The sequence below is a fragment of the Pan troglodytes genome, chromosome 2 (assembly GCF_028858775.2).
Source record: "Pan troglodytes isolate AG18354 chromosome 2, NHGRI_mPanTro3-v2.0_pri, whole genome shotgun sequence".
Lineage (NCBI taxonomy): Eukaryota > Metazoa > Chordata > Mammalia > Primates > Hominidae > Pan > Pan troglodytes.
In genome coordinates this window covers 191773731-191798413 of record NC_086015.1, presented here as the reverse complement: position 1 = coordinate 191798413, position 24683 = coordinate 191773731, and the positions used below count along the sequence as shown (strand labels likewise).

Sequence of the window (24683 nt, the reverse complement as noted above, 5' to 3'; positions counted from 1 at the left end):
TAGTTAAAATACCCAATACAATGTAAATGCTAGGTAAATACTTGTTATATTGTATTTTGAAATTTGTAGTATTTTCTAATATTGTATTGTTACTTCTTATTTTTTACAAACACTTTCCATTGGCAGTTGGTTGAATTCTGAATGCAGGCTACTTGAATATGAAGGGCTGACTGTATTTTGTTATAGCAGTCCTACCGAAATAATATAATACTTTTATGCATACAGAAGTTATTCCCAAAGTGATAAGCTTCAAAGCTTCAGGTCTCATAAAATGTGAATATATCTTAACACACACACACATACTTATAAATTAATCTCACTGCTCATTATTGAGAGTATTAACTAAAATAGGTAAGGCCCATTCGGTTTGTTAGAAATCCTTTCTTTTTGCACATACATTTTTACAAATGCTTTCCATTTAACAGCCATTTACATCATAACTACCAAATGGTTAACAGACTTGAATCATTTAATCACAACATTTATTTGGCTTCTGAAATATGTGCAACCTTATCATCTATGGAGTCACTGTCTGCAGACACTTCTTGGATGGAATACTAAGTAATACCTAAATATTAGTCCAGGTCTCTTATTCAGTTTCCTGTTTAATGAATTTCATATTTATCAATCTAAATGTTAAGCAACTGGAAACGGGCATTCTATAGGCAGAAAAGTTGGAAACTATGATTTCAAGTTCCACATATTTCATATTGTTGATTCTGTATATAAGGGACAAAGATTCAATGATCTATATAGTATGAAAAATTGGAAAACTGACTTGCCTTCTCTGAAATGTTTCATCATCTGTAAAAGAGGATGAATATGCATTATCTCATCATCTCAGTGAGTTCTTTTTTGAGGACCAAATTCACAATGGTTATAAAAATGTGTCCCATTAAAATGGTTTTACTGTTATTTTATCAAAGACAGTGATAAAGTATATATCAATGTATTATCTTAAATATCCCAATACCAGAGGTTTTATGGATTTTTGTTAAAGTCCTAATTATACTGTGAGGCCTTGGGTAGTCATTCCGTGGGTCTTAGTTTTCTTATGAATGGGCAAGATGGCATCTTTGAAAAGCAAAGGCAACATATTTATTTCATCTCTGAAGGTCTAAATATCAATGAATTTCCCATCATTGAACAAATATTTTGGGGTAGCTATTATGTTCTAGAAGATTATTGACAAAGTTATGTCTTAATTTCTAGGACATTTTTATGACTGAAATTAGTTAACCCTTAAAATAGAAAACTAGATATCTGTCTTTAATAAGAAATGCTAACACTAAGAATAAAGGGATATAGAAATCTAAGACTTCCCTCACATGATAACATCTTGCTAAAGGAAATAGAAATCATGTGGTTAAAAAAGAAAGAAAAGGAAGAAGGAAAGAAGAAAGGAAGGAAGGAAGGAAGGAAAGGAAGGAAGGAAGGAAGGAAGGAAGGGAAAATATTTGCAACCTTATCTGTAGAGTCACTGTCTGCAGATTATTCTCAGCACACCAAAGAAGAGAGAAGGAAGGGAGGAAGGAAGGAAGGAAGGAAGGAAGGAAGGAAGGAAGGAAGGAAGGAGAAGGAGAAGGAGAAGGGGAAGGGGAAGGGAAAGGGAAAGGGAAAGGGAAAGGGAAAGCGAAAGGGAAAGGGAAAAGGAAGGAAGGGAAGGGAAGGAGGGAGGGAGGGGAAGGAAGGATATTTCTACTTGACTCCCTATTAATAGTCTGGTACTAGAACTCACAGAACTGCCACAGAAGGCTGAACAGTCCTGGGCTTTTCACATGATCAGGTTCGCACTTCCGTGGTTCTCCCAAATATGGCTTTCTAAACAAACTTGGACTAGGCTCACTCACTTGGCATTTCTCCTGCAGGAATGCAACTCAATGTTCTATCCGAAGGTTTCAAGAACGACAGTTTTTGGATGTTTATTTAATCCTCTCTCAAGCCATGTTTGTTTTGAATAAATGGCAAATGTGATTAGTAAATGGAACATTCATTTTGTTAGACTGCCTCTAAACTCCAGATATAAATGGGCTGGATTTTACAGCTTATTTTAACATTTCCTTTTTCCTATACGCTTTCTCTGATCAGCTCTTCAACGGTGATATAATTTCTTTTAATGCAAATGTACAAAACAATGTTAGTCCTGACTTTTGGCAAGCAGTTCACAAGTTTGGGTGAAAAGACATTGCTCTTGAAAAACAGGTCATTTTTAGTTTTGCTACGTCTTTCCTTCTCACTAGGACATATTGTGCTGATGCAGAACAATGGAGCTAAGGAGGTCTTTAGCTTGTCTTGTATCTATCAGAACTCAGCAGTACTTTCCTCTTTGAGGTTCAATGTTATTGGCTAAAATTTTTGATATTCTGCTTAATTCCACTCTATAGCCCACCAAATACACCCCTCGCCTTGCCGGCTGATTCATAGGTACTTGGCCAGGGCAGGCTAGAAGATGAAAAAGGAAGAGATGACCTGAAGCTCTGTATTAGAGAAACAACTAGGAGGATTGTCTGGCACACACCCGCCCAATGGCCTCATGTTAAGGAGCATCCTCAGCTGCTTAACATATATGTCCTGCTCAAGATAAAAGATAACTAGATTTAAGACTTAAAGTTGAGTTGCTGCACAGCAGTGACAATTTGAGTTGCTGCACAGCAGTGATAATTTTTTAAAACATATTTTCACAAACAGGCAGTGTAGTATAATGGGTATAAACTTGAGGCATGCAGTCTTCAGCAAGTAATTTTTTCCCTTTCTCAGTTTCTGACTCAGTAAAAAAATCAAGATGTTTATAGTATATTCAGCCGGGCACAGTGGCTCATGCCTGTAATCCCAGCACTTTGGGGGGCCAAGGCGGGTGGGCCACTTGAGGTTAGGAGTTCAAGACCTGCCTGGCCAACATAGTGAAACCCTGTCTCTATTAAAAGTACAAAAATTAGCTGGTTATGGTGGTGCATGCTTGTAATCCCACCTACTCTGGAGGCTGAGGCAGGAGAATCACCTGAACCTGGGAGGCAGAGGTTGAAGTGAGCTGAGATTGTGCCACTGCACCCCAGCCTGGGAGATAGAGTGACACTCTCTTTCAAAAAAAAAAAAAAAAAAGTATCTTCATAGACTTTTTGAGGCTATATGAACCAATGTCCATAAAGGCAACACATACAGGAAATAATAACTAATTGGGTGCTTCCTAGCATTTACACTTAAGAGCCACTCTTTAAGCCCTTATGTAATTTTTGTTTTAAATGATCTAGTCATCCATACGTATCTAATCATGGGGGCAATGTCTATTTCCTTAAAAAGTGAAGATGTTAGCTCTCTCTTTTTTTTTTTTTTTTTTTAAGATGGAGTTTCTCTCTGTCACCCAGGCTGGAGTGCAGTGGTATGATCTGGGCTCACTGCAGCCTCCACCTCTCAGGTTCAAGCAATTCCCCTGCCTCAGCCTCCTGAGTAGCTGGAATTACAGGCATGCACCACCACGCCCGGCTAATTTTTGTATTTTTAGTAGAGACAGGGTTTCACCATGTTGGTCAGGCTGGTCTCGAACTCCTGACCTCATGATCTGCCTGCCTCGGTCTCCCAAAGTGCTGAGATTACAGGTGTGAGCCACTGTGCCTGGCCCAGCTCTCTTTTTCCAAAAAGTAATATTTCACAATAATGAAAAACATCTATGAGTGGGTGGAGTCCAGCATCACCAATAATACATATCGATTTTGAGGATGAGCTGAGTTTTTGTTCATCATTGTATGTCCTTTGGCATCTGAAAATATATGTTAGGTATTTATTGAAATCAAAACTTTAAAAAATGCAGTAATATAGTAACATTGCAAGTATAACAAAAACCACATATTTCCTCCACATTTTTTTCCCTAGAAATTACTATGAAACTAATATATGCTTGGCTGTGGTAATGCCATAAACAATGTGGCTAAATGACATATGTCCCAACTAGACAGAATTACGTTGTAAGCAGCTCATGTGCTACGTAAAAAGTCCTTGAAATGCCCCAATATTAGTTCTGGAAAATGAGCCTATTAATGAACACGAAGAGAATACAGAGTATTGGGTAAGTCATGTCAAGGCACAGCTATAACTTGAAAAGGGGAGAAAGAGGAAAGTGAGGAAATATCAAGCTGATGACAAGAGTCCAGGTTAAGATGAGTGACACTGGTGTGAACATAAAGTCTGCAAAAACAGATACCATTATCTGCCTTTTACTGGTTGTATTGCCATCTGGGTGATGGCTGGATGAGACCAACAGAATCTCTAGCTGCTTAGAAGAATGCTCTTGTTAACCCAACTGATTTCATCATAGAAATAGACAAAACTTTCATCTTTCACCTGTGCCCATGCCATCCCTGACTTTTAGAGCATTCAGTTTTTAACTGCTAAAATGCCATTAAAAAATAGTGGTGTAATCCCAGCCTGTAATCCCAGCACTTCGGGTGGCCACAGTGGGTGGATCACCTGAGGTCAGGAGTTTGAGACCAGCCTGGCTAACAATGCGAAACCCCATCTCTACTAAACATACAAAAATTAGCTGGGCGTGGTGCTGCATGCCTGTAATCCCAGCTACTCAGGAGGCTGAGGCAGGAGAATCACTTGAACCCAGAGGCGGAGGTTATAGTAAGCCAAGACTGCACCACTGCAATCCAGCCTGGGCGACAGAATGAGACCCCATCTCAAAAAAAATAAAATAAAATAAAATGGAGTCCATCTAAATGAATACTAATTTATCGGTTACACGCACTAGGATGTGAATGGTAGAAAGATGAAGAACACAGCTGGAAATGGTAGACTAGATTTTTAAAAATGTGGTACATATAAACTATGAAATACTGTGCAGTCAAAAAAAATCATGAAATCATGTCCTTTGCAGCAACATAGATGGAGCTAGAGGCCATAATCCTAAGCAAATTGATGCAGGGACAGAAAGCCAAATATCACATATTCTCACTTATGAGTGGGAGCTAAACACTGAGCACACACGGACATAAACTTGAGAATAACAGACACCACAGACTACCAGACGGGGAGGAAGGGAGAGGGCACAGGCTGAAAAATTACCTATTGGATACTATGCTTACCACCTGGGTCCAATTACCCCTGTAGTAATCCCACACACGTATCCCCTGTATCTAAAATAAAAGCTGAAATTAAAAAAAAATAACATTTATAAAAGCACAGCTATTTAAGCCCACATAAACAACTCTTTTTTTTTTGGAATAAAATTGCTTTTTTCAAAAAATTTAAGTTCTGGGGTACACGTGCAGAACGTGCAGGTTTCTTAACACAGGTATACACGTGCCATGGTGGTTTTCTGCACCCATCAACCCAACAACTCTTGATAATAGGAACTCTATGTGGTTCCATGTCAATTCAGTAGATGTTATTTCACTTGTTGGTTGACTCTTTCATTTATTCATGAGTGCCTGATACATGCAATGTACTATATTAGGCATACAGAAACAAAACTGAAACAGACATGGTTTCCACTCTTGAAGAACATGGATTTGTATTTGAGAGATAGACACATAATATGAATAAAATCAAATGCGGTGGGAGGTTGCAGAGAAAATGAGATCCTCATACCCTGCTGGTGGGAATGGAAAATGGGGTAGCCCCATTGGAAAGCATTTCAGCAGTTCCTCAAAATGTTGAACATTAAATTACCATGTGACTCAGCAATCCCACTTTTAGTTGTATACCCAAGAAAACTGAAAACATATGTCTACTCAAATATTGATAGAAGCATTATTTATAATAGCCAAAAGATAGAAAAACCTCAAATGTTCATCAATGGATGAAAATATAAATATAATGTGATGTATTCATACAATGGAATATTATTCAGCAATAAAAAGGAATACAGCAATCACATATGCTACAACATGAATGGAAATTGAAAATATTATATTAAGAATCCAGTAACAAAAGACTATATATAGTATTATTCCAAATGTCCAAAATTGTTAAATCTGTAGATACAGATATTAAATTCGTGGTTACCTAGACTTAGAGGGTTTGGGGAAAAAGAAAAGTCACTGCTCATTGGTAGAGGATTTCTTCCTGATGTAAAGAAATTGACTGTGATAATGATTGCACATATACTATATTTAAGAATACAGTAAAATATACTGTGAATATACTAAAAATAATTTAATTGTGTTAAATTAAATTAATTTAATCGCCATTTAATTTAAATGGGTGATTATATTGTATGCAAATTATCTTAAAATGTTATTATATAAAAATACTGAATGAGGTGCATATTTTAGTGCATATTTTAGTAAATGAATGAAAAAATGCTATGAGAAAAAATCAGAGGAAAGATAAGCTAATAATATGTGGGAACTGGAAGAATGGTCAAACTTCTCCAAGAAGTTAATATTAGAGACAGATCTTGAAGTTTAAATAAGAGTTTACCAGGGTGGGAAAAAAAGGAGGGATATAGAACCTATTTTGCACATAGCATGTTAATTTTTGATTTTGATATTCTGTCTTCCTTTCCTGAAAATTTCCACTTACTGTCACAACAACTTCTAATTTAAGATTCAGGATCTGCTGGACAAGAAATAATATTAAATAGTTCAGGGATGTTCAAGAACTTTTAATAAGAATCTAAATTTCATGAAGTTCTTCCCATATTTTTGACCAGCAGTCAACAATGTTTTTCTGTAAAATGATATACAGAAAATGTTTTAATATCTGTAGGCCATACGGTCTCTGTTGCATCTTCTCAGCTCTGCTGTTGTAGTGTGAGAGCAGCCATTGATAATACGGAATGAAGCGAGTATGGCTGTATTTCAAGCAAACATTATTTACAAAATCAGGTGGCAAGTGACATGTGGCCCACAGGCTGTTGTGTGCTGGGTCCTGCTTCATATTCTCTGGGCTGCCTTCCTGAACTCCTCTCCAGTTCCCATTTTTCTGCCCCTGCAGAGACCACCAGCCTCAGTTGTCTTCTAGTAGCTTACTTAACTAATATTTTGTGTGCTTTGGATGGGGTGGGTAGCAGGATTATAAAGCATGGTTTCTGTCCAGGCGCGGTGGCTCACACCTGAAATCCCAACACTTTGGGAGGCCAAGGTGAGTGGATCACCTGAGGTCAGGAGTTCGAGACCAACCTAGCCAACATGGTAAAACCCCGTCTCTACCAAAAATACAAAAATTAGCTGGGCCTGGTGGCAGATGCCTGTAATCCCAGCTACTTGGGAGGCTGAGACAGGAGAATCACTTGAACCTGGGAGGCAGAGGTTGCAGTGAGCCCAGATTGCACCACTGCACTCCAGCCTGGGCGACAAGAGTGACACTCTGTCTCAAAGAAAAAGAAAAAAAAAAAATAAAAAAGCATGGTTTCCTCTGGTAAAACCTACTAATATCATCTATAGTAAACTTATTCAGACTTATGTTAAAATTGCATTATGAACCACAAAAAATAAGTAACAGCTAACTGATAAATCCATAAATAAAACAACTACCACACTTATACCTTATCCTTCTTGTTTTACAATCATCTTTAAATGTGAATTTAAAAAAAGATGGTGTCATATTTGAGGAGGCATAAATATATCAAACACTTATAAAGACTGAATAACAAGGGACCTTTTATCTTGAATTCAGATTTAGGGTGTGCACAGTTTCAGCTCCTTAACTCTTAATAGCAATGTTGACTGAATCTTGGGTTTCAAATAATGTTAAATATATGTTATGTCCCAGAAATACTACTCAGAAGTTTTAGTCTCTAAACTCTGCGCCAAAGGAATATCTTATGTTTGGACAACTCTACACAAAATAGAGCTAACATATACAAACACAGACAGCTACAAATGGAGGCAAGTTTCACAGAGTGGAAAGAACACTGGGCTGGCAGTGAGGCGACGTCAGTTCTTACCCTCCCTTAGGTATTCAGTATTGGTAGGATACTAAAGAAGTTGCCTCTGAACAACTTACAGAGTTTTTCTTATATGAGAGTGTTTCGTAAATTTTATAAGTGATTGAAAAAGAAGTTAAATGTTATTATCTCATATTTTCAAAATTTTGTTTTAAGGAAGCAACCTTCTGAAATAAACCAAACTGTATTATTTGAAGATCATTCTCTGAAGTCCAAAGATGAAACAGATCAAACACCGTATCATTTGTTAAGAGTACTTCTAAAAGTTGGGGTTGCTGTACTCCAGAAAATCAAAGAACTAAGGTAACAAGTAAATCTTTGTATGTGGGACAATGGCACTTTTGATACTATAGTAGTAAAAATAGTGTCTTTCACTCTAAGACACTTCCTAACACTCTGTGTGCAAAACATTTCAAAGCTTTAATATTCACCAGAAATTATTTATCAATAATGGTTCAAATTTCTTTGTTTGGTGAAGAAGAGAATAACCATAGTCTCTTGTTGAAATTGGACAGTATGAGTGTTTGTAGCTGGCCAAGAAAGAAATGAGATTCCCAAAGGAATATATCAATATGTCAATAAGCAAAATAACTGCTTTGCTTAGAACTGAAGTAAAACAAAACAAAGAAAAAACACTGATAAATAGAAGTTCTCTCACTCTGTAAACACAAAGAATTACATATTGCCAGAATTACCTGTTAAAATGATTTGCTGAACTTTCCAAAGGGATTTGAGACCTGGGGTATTTTTAAACAACCAAATCTATGAAAATGATTAGATAAGTAAAATAAATAAATAATATTCACAGACATTTCTTAGTATACCAGCACATCCATTCTGATGATAACTTTTAAAATCAGGATAGAGAGATTATGGACTGAGTCAAAATTACACAGAGCCCATGAACGAGTGTTTTCACAGGAGCAGCTGTGAGACAGAATAGGGAGCACCAGAATCGGAACCATTTTCTATTATTCAGTGGCCTTACAAAACTGATGATGGGGTTCTAAAGATAGGAAATAAGATCATTCTGACAATAGTTATTATTACACCTTTTAAAGGTCACTTACTTCTGACCTCCTCTGTCTTGAACTATTCTTAACCAATGTAGAGAAGAACTGCAGAATAGAAGAGTTACATTTTGCATTCACATGAGGTCATTTACTAACCACATAACTCTGAAAGTCATTGTAACTCTTCAGGCCTCAGTTTTCTCATCTGTAAATGTAAGGGGTTAAGACTTATGATTCTGAAAATCGCTTCTATGTCTGATGGTTTACGTAGGCTAGCCTATGGAAGTGGAGAGGAAAGGTTCTTATTTTTTCCAACTTATTTCCTTTAAAGTTGTATCACGCTGTTTCTTTTTCAATCAGCAAGCAAATCTTTCAAACATAAAATGTTGATGAATAGGCTTATCCATAAAGGAAATAAACAATTGCATCAACAATTTTCAGATAAAATGATCAGGTAGAATTGCCTAAGAAGTCTTATTAAAGAAGCTAGTACAACTGTTACATTTAACAAGTTATAGGATACAAAGGCAGTATATAAAAATCTATTGCTATTTCTATATGCTAATAACAAATGATTATAAACAAATTTTAAAATACCACTTACAATAGCATCCAATATTTGAAGTGCTTAAGGACAAGTTTACCAAAATATATGCAAAACTATGATATGTAGATGAGAGAAATTAGAGAAGACATAAATAAATTAAGAGATAGGCCATCTTCATGGATTGAAAAACCCAGTATTGTTAACGTATCGGCTCTTTTCAAATTGATCTAAAGATTCAAGGTAATCTCCAAATCACAGCAGCCTATTTTGTGGACAACAACAAACTGATGCTAAAACGTATATGGAAATGAAAAAAACCCATAGAAATGAAAAAGAGCCTGTACAGACAAGGCAATCCCAAGCAAAAAGAACAAAGCTGGAGGCATCATGCTACCTGACTTCAAACTATACTACAAGGCTACAGTAACCAAAACAACATGGTACTGGTACTAAAACAGACATATAGACCAATGAAACAGAACGGAGACCTCAGAAATTACACCACACATCTACAACCATCTGATCTTCGACAAACCTGACAAAAACAAGCAATGGGGAAAGGATTTCCTACTCAATAAATGGTGCTAGAAAAACTGGCTAGCTGTATGCAGAAAACTAAAACTGGACTACTTCCTTACACCTTATACAAAAATTAACTCAAGATGGATTAAATACTTAAATGTAAAACCCAAAAGCAAGCATAAAAACCCTAGGAGAAAACCTAGGCAGTACCATTCAGGACACAGGCATGGGCAACGGCTTCATGATGAAAACGCCAAAAGCAATTGCAACAAAAGCCAAAATTGACAAATGGGATCTAACTAAACTAAAGAGCTTTTGCAAAAGAAACTATCATCAGAGTGAATAGGCAACCTACAGAATGGGAGAAAATTTTTGCAATCTACCCATCTGACACAGGTCTAATATCGAGAATATACAAGGAACTTAAACAAATTTACAAGAGAAAAACAAACAACCTCATCAAAAAGTGTACAAAGGATATGGACAGACACTTCCCAAAATAAGACATTTATGCGGTCAACAAACATATGAAAAAAAGTTCAACATCACTGATCATTAGAGGAATGCAAATCAAAACAACAATGAGATACCATCTCTCACACCAGTCAGAATGGCTATTATTAAAAAGTCAAGAAACAACAGATGCTGCTCTCTTTTTCTCTGGTCTTAAAAATAAGATGACATCTAGCAGGTTAAATGCATCCTTAAAGGAAAATGCACCTGAGCTGTACAATGTCTTAAACACTAATAGGGCCCTACAGAGTGTCTACCAAAATTCTTCAAAGTGAACACAATGTTCAATAAACCTTTGCTAAATAACTAAGCATATAGTTACTACATACATATGTTTCTAGAAACATAGGCTATTCTCCTAAAACTTAGTCTAATATATGCTTGGATATAGGTTGATAGAAGACAGGAACACAAATGACTCCAGTACAGTAAAAGAGTGAAAACATCTAAAAGAGAGGGTGAAATAACACACGACTAGCTTTTAGGAAGAGGAGAAAACCTTATGGGAGAAATTAACACTGTAGCTGGATCTTAATGGGTCACTTTTAGATGTGTAGATTTTATGTGGGGAAGGACTGGGAAGAAGGAACTTGGTGAGCAAAGCCATAGAGGTGAGAATTAACTAAAATGTAACGTATCAGCCGGAATCCAGGATACTGGGGAGAGATAAAACTAGAAATCCAGTTTGGGGTTTCAATGTATTCTGCAACTGGTTGGGAACTTATTAAGGTTTTTGCAAAAGGCAATTAATGATAAGGTACCATAGAAAGATTAATCTGGTATTACATGTAGGATGTATGGGTACAGAGATGACTGCCAGAGGAAACCCTAAGTACGAGGCCATTTCAATGGTTCAAGTGAGAAATGGGGATGACTGAACTCCATATTAAGTACTTAGTGAAGGTAGAAAGAACCTCGGGACAAATTTTATGTGACTGATGGGGATGGGGAAGTATAGCTCTAAGGCACCAAGCCTGGGTGCCAGGCAGGGATTTAATGGGTGCTTCCCCTCCAACCGCTGATTTTATCCAAAGGCCATGATGACTGCCTAAACCCACTTTAATCTCTTCATGTAACATGGGTCACAGTGGAGCCATGTACACTGGCGCTGATGAGGAGCTCCTGCCATCCAAAGCATGCCAACATTCAGTCACTTGCCACGGTCAAAGCATGGGAACAATCTTTAGAAGACCTGACTTGGAGCTGTGGCTGTCCGATGAATTTGACATATGACGTTAAGTGAGTGGCTCTCATCACTGGGCTTTTGAACCCTCATCAGAAAAAGAAAGACAAAGACCTCTACTTGGGCTTAATGATCATGGATTTTGTGAGCTCCACAAAGTGCTTTGGAAACTAAAAAGTCTGTACAAAGAGGAATTACTAATATTACAGTCACTGGCCTCAAGCAATATCTACCATTCTTATCTTCACATGTATTCTAGTGTTAGCTACTGACTTGAGGGATCTATCTGCATTCATTCCTCTGCCCACCCTAATCATCTCTTCCATTTTGTTTCTCTGATCCTAGAATTGAGACATAATTAACACAGGGATTACCATACGGATAACTCTCTCCAAATGCCAACAATTCTTTAGAGTGCAATCAATGTATATAACTTTCCCTTTTCAAAAATTAAAACAGGCTGGGCATGGTGGGATCACACCTGTAATCCCAGCACTTTGGGAGGTCAAGATGGGTAGATCACGTGAGGTCAGGAGTTTGAGACCAGCCTGGCCAACATGGTGAAACCCTGTCTCTACTAAAAATATAAAAAGTTAGCCAGGCGTGGTGGCGGGAGCCTGTAATCCCAGCTACTTGGTAGGCTGAGGCAGGAGAATCACTTGAACCCGGGAGGTGGAGGTTGTAGTGAGCCGAGATCACGTCATTGCACCCCAGCCTGGGTGACAGAATGGGACTCCCTCTCAAAAAATAAATAAATAAATAAATAAATAAAATTAATTTAAATATTCTCATACTACTGGAATGTTCAAAGTGGTAGTGTATGAACATTCTCTGTTTCCTTAATCTTAACAGAAATTACAGATCTTAAAGTCCCTTCAACACTGACCACAACAGTTCATTACCTCTACACTCTTCTCTGACCCATAAAATATGCCCCAAACTCGAAATCCAAATGAAAAGCAACAATCTGTTCTAATTCTGGAAAAGAAAAACTTTTAGATTTACTGGAAGATGGTTAGTTGACCTCCAAGGTCTCATCTTCCTGAAATATTTTCCAAGGAAATTTTAATAGTAGATGGTTTCAGAATTTAACATAACCTCTACACTAATTGGGACAAGATTCTCCAACTTCCCTGGAATGCACAGCCCCAGCACTTCTACACATTATGTAGCAAATACCTGTCCCTTTAATAGCTGAGGCTGACGGAGATGAGTTTTTATGATAATGGGAGGCTAAAGTTGCCTGGTCACTTTAGACTTGAGAGTTGTGACTAGCTTCCAGGTCCTAGCACTGGAACTTTCAAGCTGAGCCACCTTATCTAAATACTGGAGAAAACGTGGCTCCCAACTCACAGCGATATATATAGATATAGATATAGATATAGATATAGATATAGATATAGATATATAAAATGCACAGGACACGAGTTCTGTGAACTACATGGCAAGATGTAGCTGACATTAGCTTTTCTAAATCAGCAAAGAGAAGAGATTCCACTGCATCTTTAAGAGGATTTCCAGTGAGAAGAGAACATTTCTACCTTATAAAGACTTATTTATAATACTATTTTTCAAGGAACTCTGCTCAGATGGTATAGGAAATACAGTATGGCCCACTGTAGCATGCAAATTCACTGCTTAGCACATTATGGGAACATAAATATAATCATGATCCCCTAAGCCTTGCAGGTTCTCATTCTGCCTCTTTCCTTTCTTCATTTTTTCCTTTTCATTTTTTCTTTCCTTTCTCCTTTTCCCCATCCTGTCTCTCCTCTTTTTTACTATATCATATTCCTCTTTTTATACTATCCTGATATAGGAAAACTAAAGCAGCTCATCTCAAATATAAGGGAGATTTATTTATTTCATCTTTTAAACTTTTTCCTTAATGGGTTAAATGCCAAACTCCCCAGAAGCACTCAATGTAATAAAGTATAATTGTTTTCAGACATGAGGGTAAGTTTTCCATCAATGACTAAAAAAAATTAAAAATAAATGAAAGCGAGTGGAAAGCTGAATAGTCTTCACTTGGCAATTCTTCAGCCTTTGGAAATTTCCAAGCCTTTTGCAATCATTAATTAATTAGTAAAGATGATGTTCTACTTTACTGAGGTTTGAAGTATGACATAAAGAGGTCTAGAGGTTTTCCTCAAACTGGAAGAGGAATGTCAAGGAAAGAACTGGGATAAGAATTCGGAGCTCATTTTTCATGCCTGTAGTCACATAATTAAGCCAAACAGTCAATATAAGGACAATAAGGTCCTCTGTGCACAGGTGCAGTAGAATACAGTAGTGTTTTGCTCAAAGGCCAACTGTGAAGGAACCCACCCTTTCATCAGCCAATGCCCTCACAACGCGCCCAGAATTTATCCATAACTTCATCAGCCTCTTCCCCCTTTCCCAAAGCACAGACAGGACAGATGGCTAAATATCAACCTCTAACCACTCTTAATAATCAGAGTGAAAAGTACATGGTTTGATTTTCATTTTTTCAATGCACAGCCGAATATGATGTGAAAACACATGAAACTGTTGGAAAACAAATATATCAAAAATTTTAAAAATAACATGAAATCTACTGATATCCAAAATCTGTAATCATCTAATAGATCATCTTGAATAACCACCTTGCTCAAATAAGAAGTAAAATAAACTTCCATGTTTTCTGATGAGTGGTTTATAAAAATTCATTCCATCTCCCTGGGTCGATTGGTGAGGACAGGCCAAATGTTAGGGATGTGGCTGGACCCAGCACTTTAGATCCAGTTCTAGCAGTGGGGGCTGATTCTTTTTCCTACACCAATGGATGGGTTCCAAATGCTGAAGAGAGGCTGGCCAGAGTGCCCAGTGACTTAGTGAGAAAACAACACCTGAAGGCTAGCTCAGTACCTCTCACCAGGTGAGTCTCATCAAGACACCTAGTTTTGCTTTCTCTCATGTCTGGTTCCTATGTGGGATAACACAATCCTCCAACAAGGCAGACACCATGTCATTCCTTCAGGAACATCACTCAGCCATCCTTTCCGTCACCCTGTTTTGGGCAGGGAGAAATTGCCTGTCTAGTTGAACTTAAACCTTGACAGCAATTGTTCTGACCTAAAATTTTATTTTACTGTAATCTTCCCTGGGTAAATCTGTTGCAATTGTTGAAAACAAAAACTGTGGTTAAGTTGAATAATCTGTTTCTCTGAACTGGTTGTTTTGAAAATAGACTCCCCTTGACTGGGCCAGGAGGAACTGGTGCAAATATACTGCGACATTAACAAAGAGCAAGGCTGTCCAGATTGGCTATTATGGACAAATTCATTTTAAAAAGAAATAAAAAACTGTAATAACATTTCTTTTCATAGAGAGACTTAAGAAACTGAGTAATGTTTAAAATCATTTAAAATTCTAATTTGGAATCTATCTATCGGAAAGGGATCATGGCTGGCCAATTTCATATAGTGGTCACACATAAGGCTATAGGATTTCTCCAGCTCTTCACAGTCCCCACTGTCAGGAAGAGCTCTATTCCCCTATAGAACGTGAAATTCACATAGGACACCATTAATATGGCAGACGCTTTCATATAAGAAAAACAGTTTAGTAAATACCCTATAAGGAAATTTTTGATACAATGTTGAATATGTGAATAGATCTGTCTTGAAATGGACAATCTTGTAAAAATGTGGAAAGAATTTTTAAAAATACAGTCCAAACTTCTACCCAATCCATCCCCCAAAACTACCATTGAACTTCTAGCTAATTGAGGGCTCTCAAATTTCTGATTTCTCACAGTTCTAACTGAAAAGAAGCAAGGGCACTCTTCCAACCCAAATGGCTGGAAACTGGCTCAGTTCCTCTATTTTCACTGATTCTAAGTTATTCTTATTGGTTCCTCTAGTCATAATGGGAGGAATCAACATCGTGTTGGTTCCAGTACTAATGAAAAATCCAAGTTGTGGTGAGTGGGCATGTGTAGTATTATACCTTACCTATTCAGACGAAGTAACAGAGAGTGTAAACTTAAAAGGTCCACATATGGACAATTAAATCAAATAAGAAGTAACTGTCACTCATAAGGAGTTTTTAAACATTGCTTAATAGTGCTAAAGGCTGAAGAATAAGATTCTTTCTGGAGGATTAGTAAAATGAATAAACAAGGGGTCACAAACAAGCTGCATTATACTGCAGCCCCTTCTCAAAGGAGAAACTGTCCAAGGCATTTGCATTATCTTAGACCTGCTTGGCCTCACCCATTTCCTGGGTCCCTGGCCACTTGTTCTGGCCCAGCAACCGCTGTGGTACCAACATTGCAGGAGTTATAATCGCCTTCACAGGGACACAGCCTGACAACAGTACACTCAGTTTTGCCCTCCACATGTCTCACCCATAGATCACTATCCTTGCTGAGGCTTGAGATACTACAGACCTGTTTAATGTCCAAGCAAATGCAAGGTGTAGAGGAAGTTTCTGCACAACAGAGGGAAGCTTTAACCAATATAGGGAAGGATGTGAAAAATAAATTATTTTCTCTTTCTCCATCAGAACACTTTGTCCTCAGATGCTATGGCTTCTGTGGGCTTTGGAAGATGATTCTCCGGGATTGAGCAAGCAATTCCATTTGATACTAAACAGTGGCCATATTGGTAACATACCAAGTAGTCTCTCTCTCCTCTCTGGCTTCATTCATCCTTCCCTGGGATTGTATTTGTCAGTGAAATAAAAGTAACACACACACTTTTGCCTTAGGCTTTGCTTCCTGGGGAAGGCAGACTAAGATAGGCGCCCCTGTATTCTCCTCCTTATGTCACTGAGTTTCTTACCTTTGGCTGCAATGGTGGCGCACAGGGGGCTGAAACAGGATCTGTGATATAGGTCTTCTTGGGACCAGTGACTGGATACATCCCAGGAGGGTTCTGGTTCCCTGCTCCAGGAGGAGTGTACCCTGGTTCCCGTTTCCAGGTATTTGGGTGACCTTGTTGACCATAGGTAGGATCAGAGTCATTTCTGCCCCCATAGCCTGGCCCTGCTGCATAGTAGCCTTCATAATAGCGTCCCTGGTTGGGGGCATACCCATACCCAGGCTCAGGCTGAAGTCCTGGTGGTGGAATGTAGGCATAATCCATGCCTCCCCGTGTTGAAGGAGGTGGACACTGCCCAGAGACAGGAACTGGCTGAGTGTTATAGCCCTGGGGCCCTGAGCCATAAATTTGTCCTGATGAAGGGGCAGCCATATAATGAGGGCTGGGCTGGGCTGACTTCACCTGCACATTAAAGGTAGGCCTTGAAGAAGTGGAGGCTGTGGTGTAGGAGGCTGGGACTGGCTGAGGCTGGGGTTTGAGTGTTCCGATTGGAGCCACAGGGATGGGTCCAGCCTGGGGTGCAGGCTGTGGTTTCAATGTAGACTTTTTGGTTGCTGTTAGAGGGGGTTGGTTCGGGATGACCATTCTCTTGTGTCCTGTGACTGGGGTCGAAACTGGAGGAGAGGCTGTTGAACCAGTGGAGCTCTAAAAAGAATAGGAAAAAAAAGAAAGAAAGAAAGCAAAAATTACTGCCAACGAAACTCAATAAAAATGAATAAATGAAAAATATTAATAACTGCTAATTATTATTTATTACTATGTAGAACACAAATAAGGCATAATCTTGCCTTCAAAGTGTTCACAGATGAACACAAAAATCAGTTGTATATCTGTGCACTGCCGACGAATAGCAGAAAAGGAAAGAAAGGAAAAAATTCTACTTATAGTAGCATAAAAAACTTGGAAAAAAGTTATCTAAGGAGGAGAAAGATTATATACTGAAAACTATTAAACATCGGTGAAAGAAATTATACAAGACACAAACAAATGGATAAACATCTGTGTTCATAGGTTGAAAGACTTGATATTGTTAGAATGTATATCCTACCCAAAGTTATCTATAGATGCAGTGAGATCCCTATCTAAATACCAAAATGAAGTTTTACATACATAGAAAAAACAATTCTAAAACTCACATGGAACCACAAAAGACCACAAAAAGCCTTATCAATCTGGAAGCCAAGAACAAAGCTGGAGGCATTACAATTCCTAATTTCAAAATATATTACAAAGCTACAGTAATCAAAACAGTATGGTACTGGCATGAAAAACAAGATATACAGACCAACAGAACAGAACAGAGAGCCCGGAAATATATCCACGTGTATACAGTCAATTGATTTTTGATGAGGGGGCAAAGAATAGATGATAGGTAAAGAAAATTTCTTCAATAGATGATGTTAGGGAAACTAGAAATACACATACAAAAGAATGATATTGGACCCTTATCTGACATCATTAACTAAAACTGGGTTAATGATTTAAAGATGAGAAAGGCCTGAAACTAAAACTTCTAAAAGAAGTAACATAGAGGAAAAGTTTTGTGACAATTGGTCATGAAGAATAGTGACATAAAGAATGTAACATGTTATCTGAACTTAAACAAAAGGGGAAGTGGAGGGCCTGCTCCAAGAGAGAAGGCAGACACAGAGGGGTGCACCTTGTCTGTTCTTATCTCCTGGCCACAGCTAATTCTGATTGAAAATGTAGAAATCGATTTGGTCTAATCTATTGTGCACAGCTTCTCTACCAGACTGGGGGACAGGGAGAGACACACTATTCATCATCCTAGGACACCACTCTCCCCCCATTAACCTCACAGAGCTTTACATGTTGAAGAGGCTTAGAAAATGACTAATGGAAAAATACCACATAAAAAAAGGATTGCTACAGACATTCAAGTCTCAAAAAATAACATATATTTGCATATCTGTATTTATAGATGATTGTATAAATACATTTATATACACATAACAAATCATAGATAAATAAGTAATCTGTATATGTAAATTTCTATACCTGCATTTTTATTTTCAAAATAGGTGAATTTTGAAGTATCTGTTTTTGGGGGCAGACTACAGCTGCAGCAGAGCAATTTTTAAAATGTGCTCGATTTTCAAAATAAAAATGTTAAATCATAATAAAACTTCAAAAATTCCTGCAAAAACAAAAACGAAATGAAATGCCAAAAATAAATGCTTGGAAGCACCAAATAATCCAGTAAGTAGAAAAGATTCACTATGTATTTAATTGAATATGTGGGCCAGAAGAATGTTGGCATAGTTTTCTTTAACCATGAAGAACATAAATAAATATGCTTTAAAATGATTCCTATTCTCTACCCCTTCCAGCTCCCGTGATGTAAGGCACGTAAAACTGCAAAGGAAAAAAAAATTTATATATAGCTAAATATTCTATTTTCAAACCTACAGTTATAATATGTAAAATATTCAGAAACGTGCTCACACGTACACAATGGAATTCATAATAAAGTTGAGAAAAATCTTCTCATCTCCAAAGAGAGCTCTAATAGTGAGGTATTTCCTAGAAGAAAGCAATGGCTCCTGAAATTGTGCCCTGTTGCTTTAATTCAAAGACTTCAGGATGTTTAAATAGTGTGTGTGTGTGTGTGTGTGTGTGTGTGTGTCTTCACCAAGAAAGAGACTGAAAGAAGAAACTTACGAAAAAAAAGTTACTGTTAAGGAGTTAAGTCTATATTAATTCTTTTTTGTTAATGAATGTTATTGGTTTTCAATTTCAAACTATGCGAATTTTGAACTGCTTTCTTGGGGCAGACTTTACAGCTGCAGCAGAGAGCATGCCTGTCATCAGCCCAGTTGCTCAGTCACTGTCTCCATTTATAGTTGGGTTTGTAAAGTGTTCAAAATAGGAACTCTGGGTTTCTGCTGATCTTGAGTCATCAAAGAAAAGCAAAGCTTTATTCCCTCTTTCATTCAATGCCCATCTACGCTGACTTTTTTATGACTGGCATTATTGATGAGAAAAATCTGACCTTAAATTTTTTCTAGGTTCAAAACGCCTTTTCCATGTCCTCTGTAATAGAATGTTGGAGTCTTAACTGAGTATTTTTTAGGAATGTCTTGAACATACATATTTTAATAAATTGCTTAATGAGGAAACTATGTTTCTATTTAGTACTATTGGGACCACCTTCAAGCAGAAAGGTAAAGCCCCTCCACCAACAAGACAAGAATATCCAGGCTGCTTAAATTACAAAAGTAAATGACAAGTTTACCCTTTTAAAGACTAATATCCAAAAAAACAGAACAAAACAAAACACAAAAACCAACCAAACAAAAAGATACCACTCTATCCAAGAGCTTCTTGTAACTTAACAGGAAGCTAAATCTGGAACTATAAGATCCCTAGGAAACTATATTTGAGACAAATGATATGTGGAAAAGATAGCCATAAGAGTCAGGATTCAAATAAAAATGACAGCACACACCAACTAGGTCTTCTCAAGGATCTGATTTACACAGGTATTATGTACATGGCCCCATGTAATTGCAGAGGAGTCACGAAGGACAGGGAAATAATATGGAACTAGCAGAGGCAGAGCCGTCATCTCCTCTAGGTTCAGGACAAAGAGAGTACTGTGGAGGTGAAAATCTAGAGAGGGTCTGTGACCGTTCTTGACAGTCAGCTCGGAACTTCACAATCAGCAAGCCAGAGAAACATATGTGGCACAAGAGTTTATCAGTGTCTCTCAACAGAGTACTATGGTCTTCTTGAGTTTGACAGTAATGTATTTTGCTCCCTACCCGATAAATGATAACAGTGTCCTCTAGTCATTGTGACAGTTTATAAAAATGTGCCCATTCATTTCGAAACTCCCCATCAGGAGGTGGTTTCCTCTCTAGTTGAGAACCATTGGAAGTAAAATGTTAACCAAATGTCCGTGAGAATTTTTTAATCTTTATCTCTGGATCAACCTAGTTCACCAGAAAGCTATCTATCTGCATCAAATGGAATATTATCTTGCGAAAAATAAAATGCTTCTTAAATCTTTCTGTGAAATTGTTACTAATGACAATACCCAATATATTGCTCAGTAGCCGCTGAATAATGATTCCCTTTATTTGACACCAGATCTCTGCTTTTGTCTCTCGATTGTCTCCAGGACCATGGCCACAACTTGATATACCTTCTATGTTATGAAGTCTTTAGAATTTCTGTCTCCAGAATTCATCTGTATTCTGAATACTAAGCCCAAATCCTCAACTGTCTATTTCATGTGTCTGCTTGAATGTCTCATATGCTTTTCAGACTCAATATATTAAAAACAGATTTCATCATCCACCCTGATCTGCTTTTCATTTGGTTTTCTCATCCACCCAGTTGTTGCTCAAAGGAGAACACTGGGAATCATTTCTGAGACTGCCTACTTTCCATTCAAGAACTAAATCCTGTTGATCCTACTCTCTAAATAGGGAATTCCATAACTCACAAATATGTCCACATTTTACCATTTCCACTACTACAATCCCATGCCAAGATTCCACCATTTTTCATTATGAATTCTCTAAAAACATCCAAACTGGTCTCCCAATGTCCACGACTGTTTTTCAATGAGTCCTTCATTTGGTAGCCAGAGTGATTTATTGCAAATGCAAATCTAATCATATTGCTTTCCTGCTCAAAAATCTTCAACAGGTTAGGGGAATGATGGATGCAAATCCACCTCTTCTACCTCTCTTTGAGATACACTGACCTTCTTTCATGTCTATTGTGCCAAGCTCTCTCACATCTCAACAATGATACCTACATCAATGCACTTCTCCATTGTCTTTGAATTATCTAGCTGATTCCTAGGAATCTCTTACATCTCAAGCTGAATGTCAGGTTCCTCCGTGAAACTTTGCCTGAATCCTCCAGCACAGTGGGTGCTCTTTACTTCTCCCTCCCTGTACATATCACATGTGCATATGTCTGCTTCTATACTAGTAGAGACTGTCCTTTTCATTCCCTGCTGCTTCCTCATTATGCTTCATCATATCATAGCCCATAAGCTGGCATTTAACAAATATTTGATGAATGAATGAAGGTTAATATCCCAAGAAAAATGCATTTCTTTGGTCAGATTATAACTGACCATGCAAAAATATGAACTATCTTATTTCCCTTATTGACTTGACAATCAAGAAATTCTGTAAAATGTGTAATGTGTGCCTAATTACAGTCATCTCATTAGTGCCCCCCCACCTCTAAATAGTTTAATGATTTTAATTTGGAATGTATTGATACTATTATTTTTCCAAGAAGCCTTTGAGGTACTTGTTTTCATTTTTATGGCCATATTATATGTGTAAGTTTTACTTGATGCTGACTCAAACCCCCTCTGGAAATAAAGGGCAATTTTTAAATAAACTTACTAAGAAAGGAAAGAGACGAATGCATTTAAAAATAGTATTTAACAACATGTACTAAAACAAAGTACATTCTGAATTTACTGCCAAGTAAACACAATACCACAAATCCCAGAAATTCAATCCAAATTATTTATTCAATAGAAATTTATTGAAAGTCTACTATGTAACAGGCATTGAGCTGCTTACTAGATTCACTATGAGACAAAGTCACACTCATTGCACTCAGAAAGTTCTTAGTTACAGAATATTTGGGGCAAAATTTAGTGTGATGAGTAAAAGTGATTTCTACTTAGAAAATTTTCCAATGTAACAGAAGGAGAAAATAGACAGTAGCAAAAGGTCAACGTTTAAACAGCAGCACGAAATTCAAAATCATTTTATTACATTTTAATTTCAGCTACATGACATGGGAAACTGCTTAAGATTTAAATGTAAATTTTAAATGAAAAACACATGATGTGAATTCATTTGTACAATACAATTGAGGCCATAGAGAATGATATTTTCATATGGCCAAGGAATATACAGAATATCAAAAGGGTGATGGTTGACTTGCTAGAAGATTAAGATGATGAATATTTCCATTTCAATTATATTTTCATGACAATTATTTGAGTTATTTGAAGAATACCTCAAGTGCTTTTCACTTTCAGCTATCTACTTTGTCTGGATATCCCTGTGGCAGAAAACACAAGCTAAAATACCTATTGGTAACCCCAAAAATGTGTAATAATAGCAAACATTTATATAGAAATTACCTGGTGGAAACATTTTGTGTTGAACATAATTTATATATAATCCTCACAGTTACTCCTGAGACGGAAACCAATCCTCATTTTCCAGAGGAAGATATTGACGAGAGATTAAGTAACTGCCCAAGGACACATCACTAGTAGGTGGCAGATCGAAGGTTCAAGCCTGGGTCATCTGGCTGCATAGTTTGGGGTTTTAAAAACCATCCACCTCTCTCAGGTAATAAAACAGTGAAATATAATAGTTGACATGTTAAAAAAAAACACAAAATTCTTTATCAGTCTATCTGTAGTTTTCCTATTTTTAAGAGATAAGTGATCAAATTGTAGACACTGGAAAATCTTTCTCTCTCCTAGAAGAAAAATTGAATAAATTGGAGAATGAACAGAAAATGAGAATGCCAGTGTCTAGGAAACAACAAAGTGATGTGAACAATAAAGCTGAAGAGTTTACTCTGTTAAAATAAGGCAGCTGCTATCCCATACCAGCTCACTGGTGACATGTGGAATATAAATCCAATATTACTCTTCTGACTTTAAAGCTGTGTTTTTTATTATTATTATTATTATTATTATTATTATTATTATTATTTCAAACACAAGGAAGAGAAATAAAACAATTTGTGCAGGTCACCTGTAGTGCATGAGGTGCACTTTACAATTCCCAGTTTAAGTTATGGATACTGGCAAATGTAAGTATCACTAGGAAGCATGCAATTGAAGAGTTGTGCACTGGAACTCGGGAGACCGAGAAAAAAAGTGCCAGCTTTACCACTGTTTAGAATTTAGTGACATTGGGAAAGTCACGTGACTTCTCTAGACTCAATCTGAACAACAAAGGAGGGGAAATGCTAAGTTACTCTTCTTTTTTTTTTTTAATAAATAATCTTTCTCTTCAAATAAAAAAAATTTCTATATCACTCAGGAGAAAAAAAAAGAGCTTCACTGGGGTCGAGGTACCTATAAAAGAAGATACTCTGACTTTCAAAAATCCAGTGATTCCAAGAGTAAATGTGCAATATTCAGAGTTTTATTGCCCAAGAAGAGCTTGGTCTCATTATTAGGGATTCATATCAGGTAGGCACTTAATAAATAATGGCTGGATAAATAAATATAATTGGTTTCTGAGTTTGTACCATGAGCAAAAATGGAAACACAGCTAACCTATTTCAGTTATAATGAAATCCCTAATTTGCTGCTTCTTTTGGCTCTATGCAAAAATTACGTCATCATTTTATCCTAACCATGACTAGAAGAATAACTAAATTTGCTTTCTTGAGTCATCTCACTAATTATCTTCCATAATTCAGGGTAAGTACCCATATCTCCATTCCTCATCCAACCAGGCCACTTACACTATCCACTTGATAGATGACCCCATGAGTTGGAAAACAACCTAACAGATTAAGAATGTCATATATATATATATATATTTGAGATTAAGAATGCCATATATATGTGTGTGTGTGTGTGTGTGTGTGTGTGTGTGTATGTATATATATATATATTTGAGATAGAGTCTTGCTCTGTCACCCAGGCTGGAGTGCAGTGGCACTATCTCAGATCACTGCAACCTCTGCCTCGCGTGTTCAAGGAATTCTTGTGTCGAAGCCTCTCAAATAGCTGGGATTATAGGCACCCACCACCACGCCAGCTCATTTTGTGTTTTTAGTAAAGATGGGGTTTTCACTGTGTTGTCCAGGCTGGTCTGGAACTCCTGACCTCAAGTGATCCATCTGCCTGGGCCTCCCAAAATGTTGGGATTACAGGCGTAAGCCACCACACCTGGCCAAGAGTGCGATATATAAACATAATACTACACATTTAGAAAAGCATTTCTTAAATATGACTGCACAACAGAATCATTTAGGGCTTTTTAAATGCAAGTTATTGTAGATAAACCCACTCAACAGAGTGAAATCTGGAAATTCAAAAGGGAAGGGGCAGGTGATTGTCAGTTAAAACCAGAGTTCAAAACTACTTTTAGATACTGTTGCTAAAGCCGAACAGGAAATCCCATTTGGA

The 24683-nt window shown here is 37.3% G+C and overlaps 1 protein-coding gene and 1 long non-coding RNA gene across 17 annotated transcripts in view; one reads left to right on the top strand and one right to left on the bottom strand.

Annotated features, from left to right (window-relative positions):
• LPP (LIM domain containing preferred translocation partner in lipoma) overlaps nucleotides 1-24683 on the bottom strand; it is a 726282-nt gene that overhangs the window by 255165 nt on the left and 446434 nt on the right. For all 16 annotated transcript variants that reach the window (XM_016942488.3, XM_063807418.1, XM_009446998.5 and 13 more), the window contains one exon: nucleotides 16475-17158. In XM_016942488.3, coding sequence (XP_016797977.1) covers nucleotides 16475-17158 — 684 coding nt within the window. The remainder of the gene's footprint in view (nucleotides 1-16474; nucleotides 17159-24683) is intronic.
• The window catches only part of LOC107970867 (uncharacterized), a 71093-nt gene that overhangs the window by 21488 nt on the left and 24922 nt on the right, over nucleotides 1-24683 (top strand). The window contains exons 3-6 of the long non-coding RNA XR_008547186.2: nucleotides 8045-8191; nucleotides 18556-18733; nucleotides 22714-22878; nucleotides 23584-23735. This is a non-coding gene — a long non-coding RNA (uncharacterized LOC107970867). The remainder of the gene's footprint in view (nucleotides 1-8044; nucleotides 8192-18555; nucleotides 18734-22713; nucleotides 22879-23583; nucleotides 23736-24683) is intronic.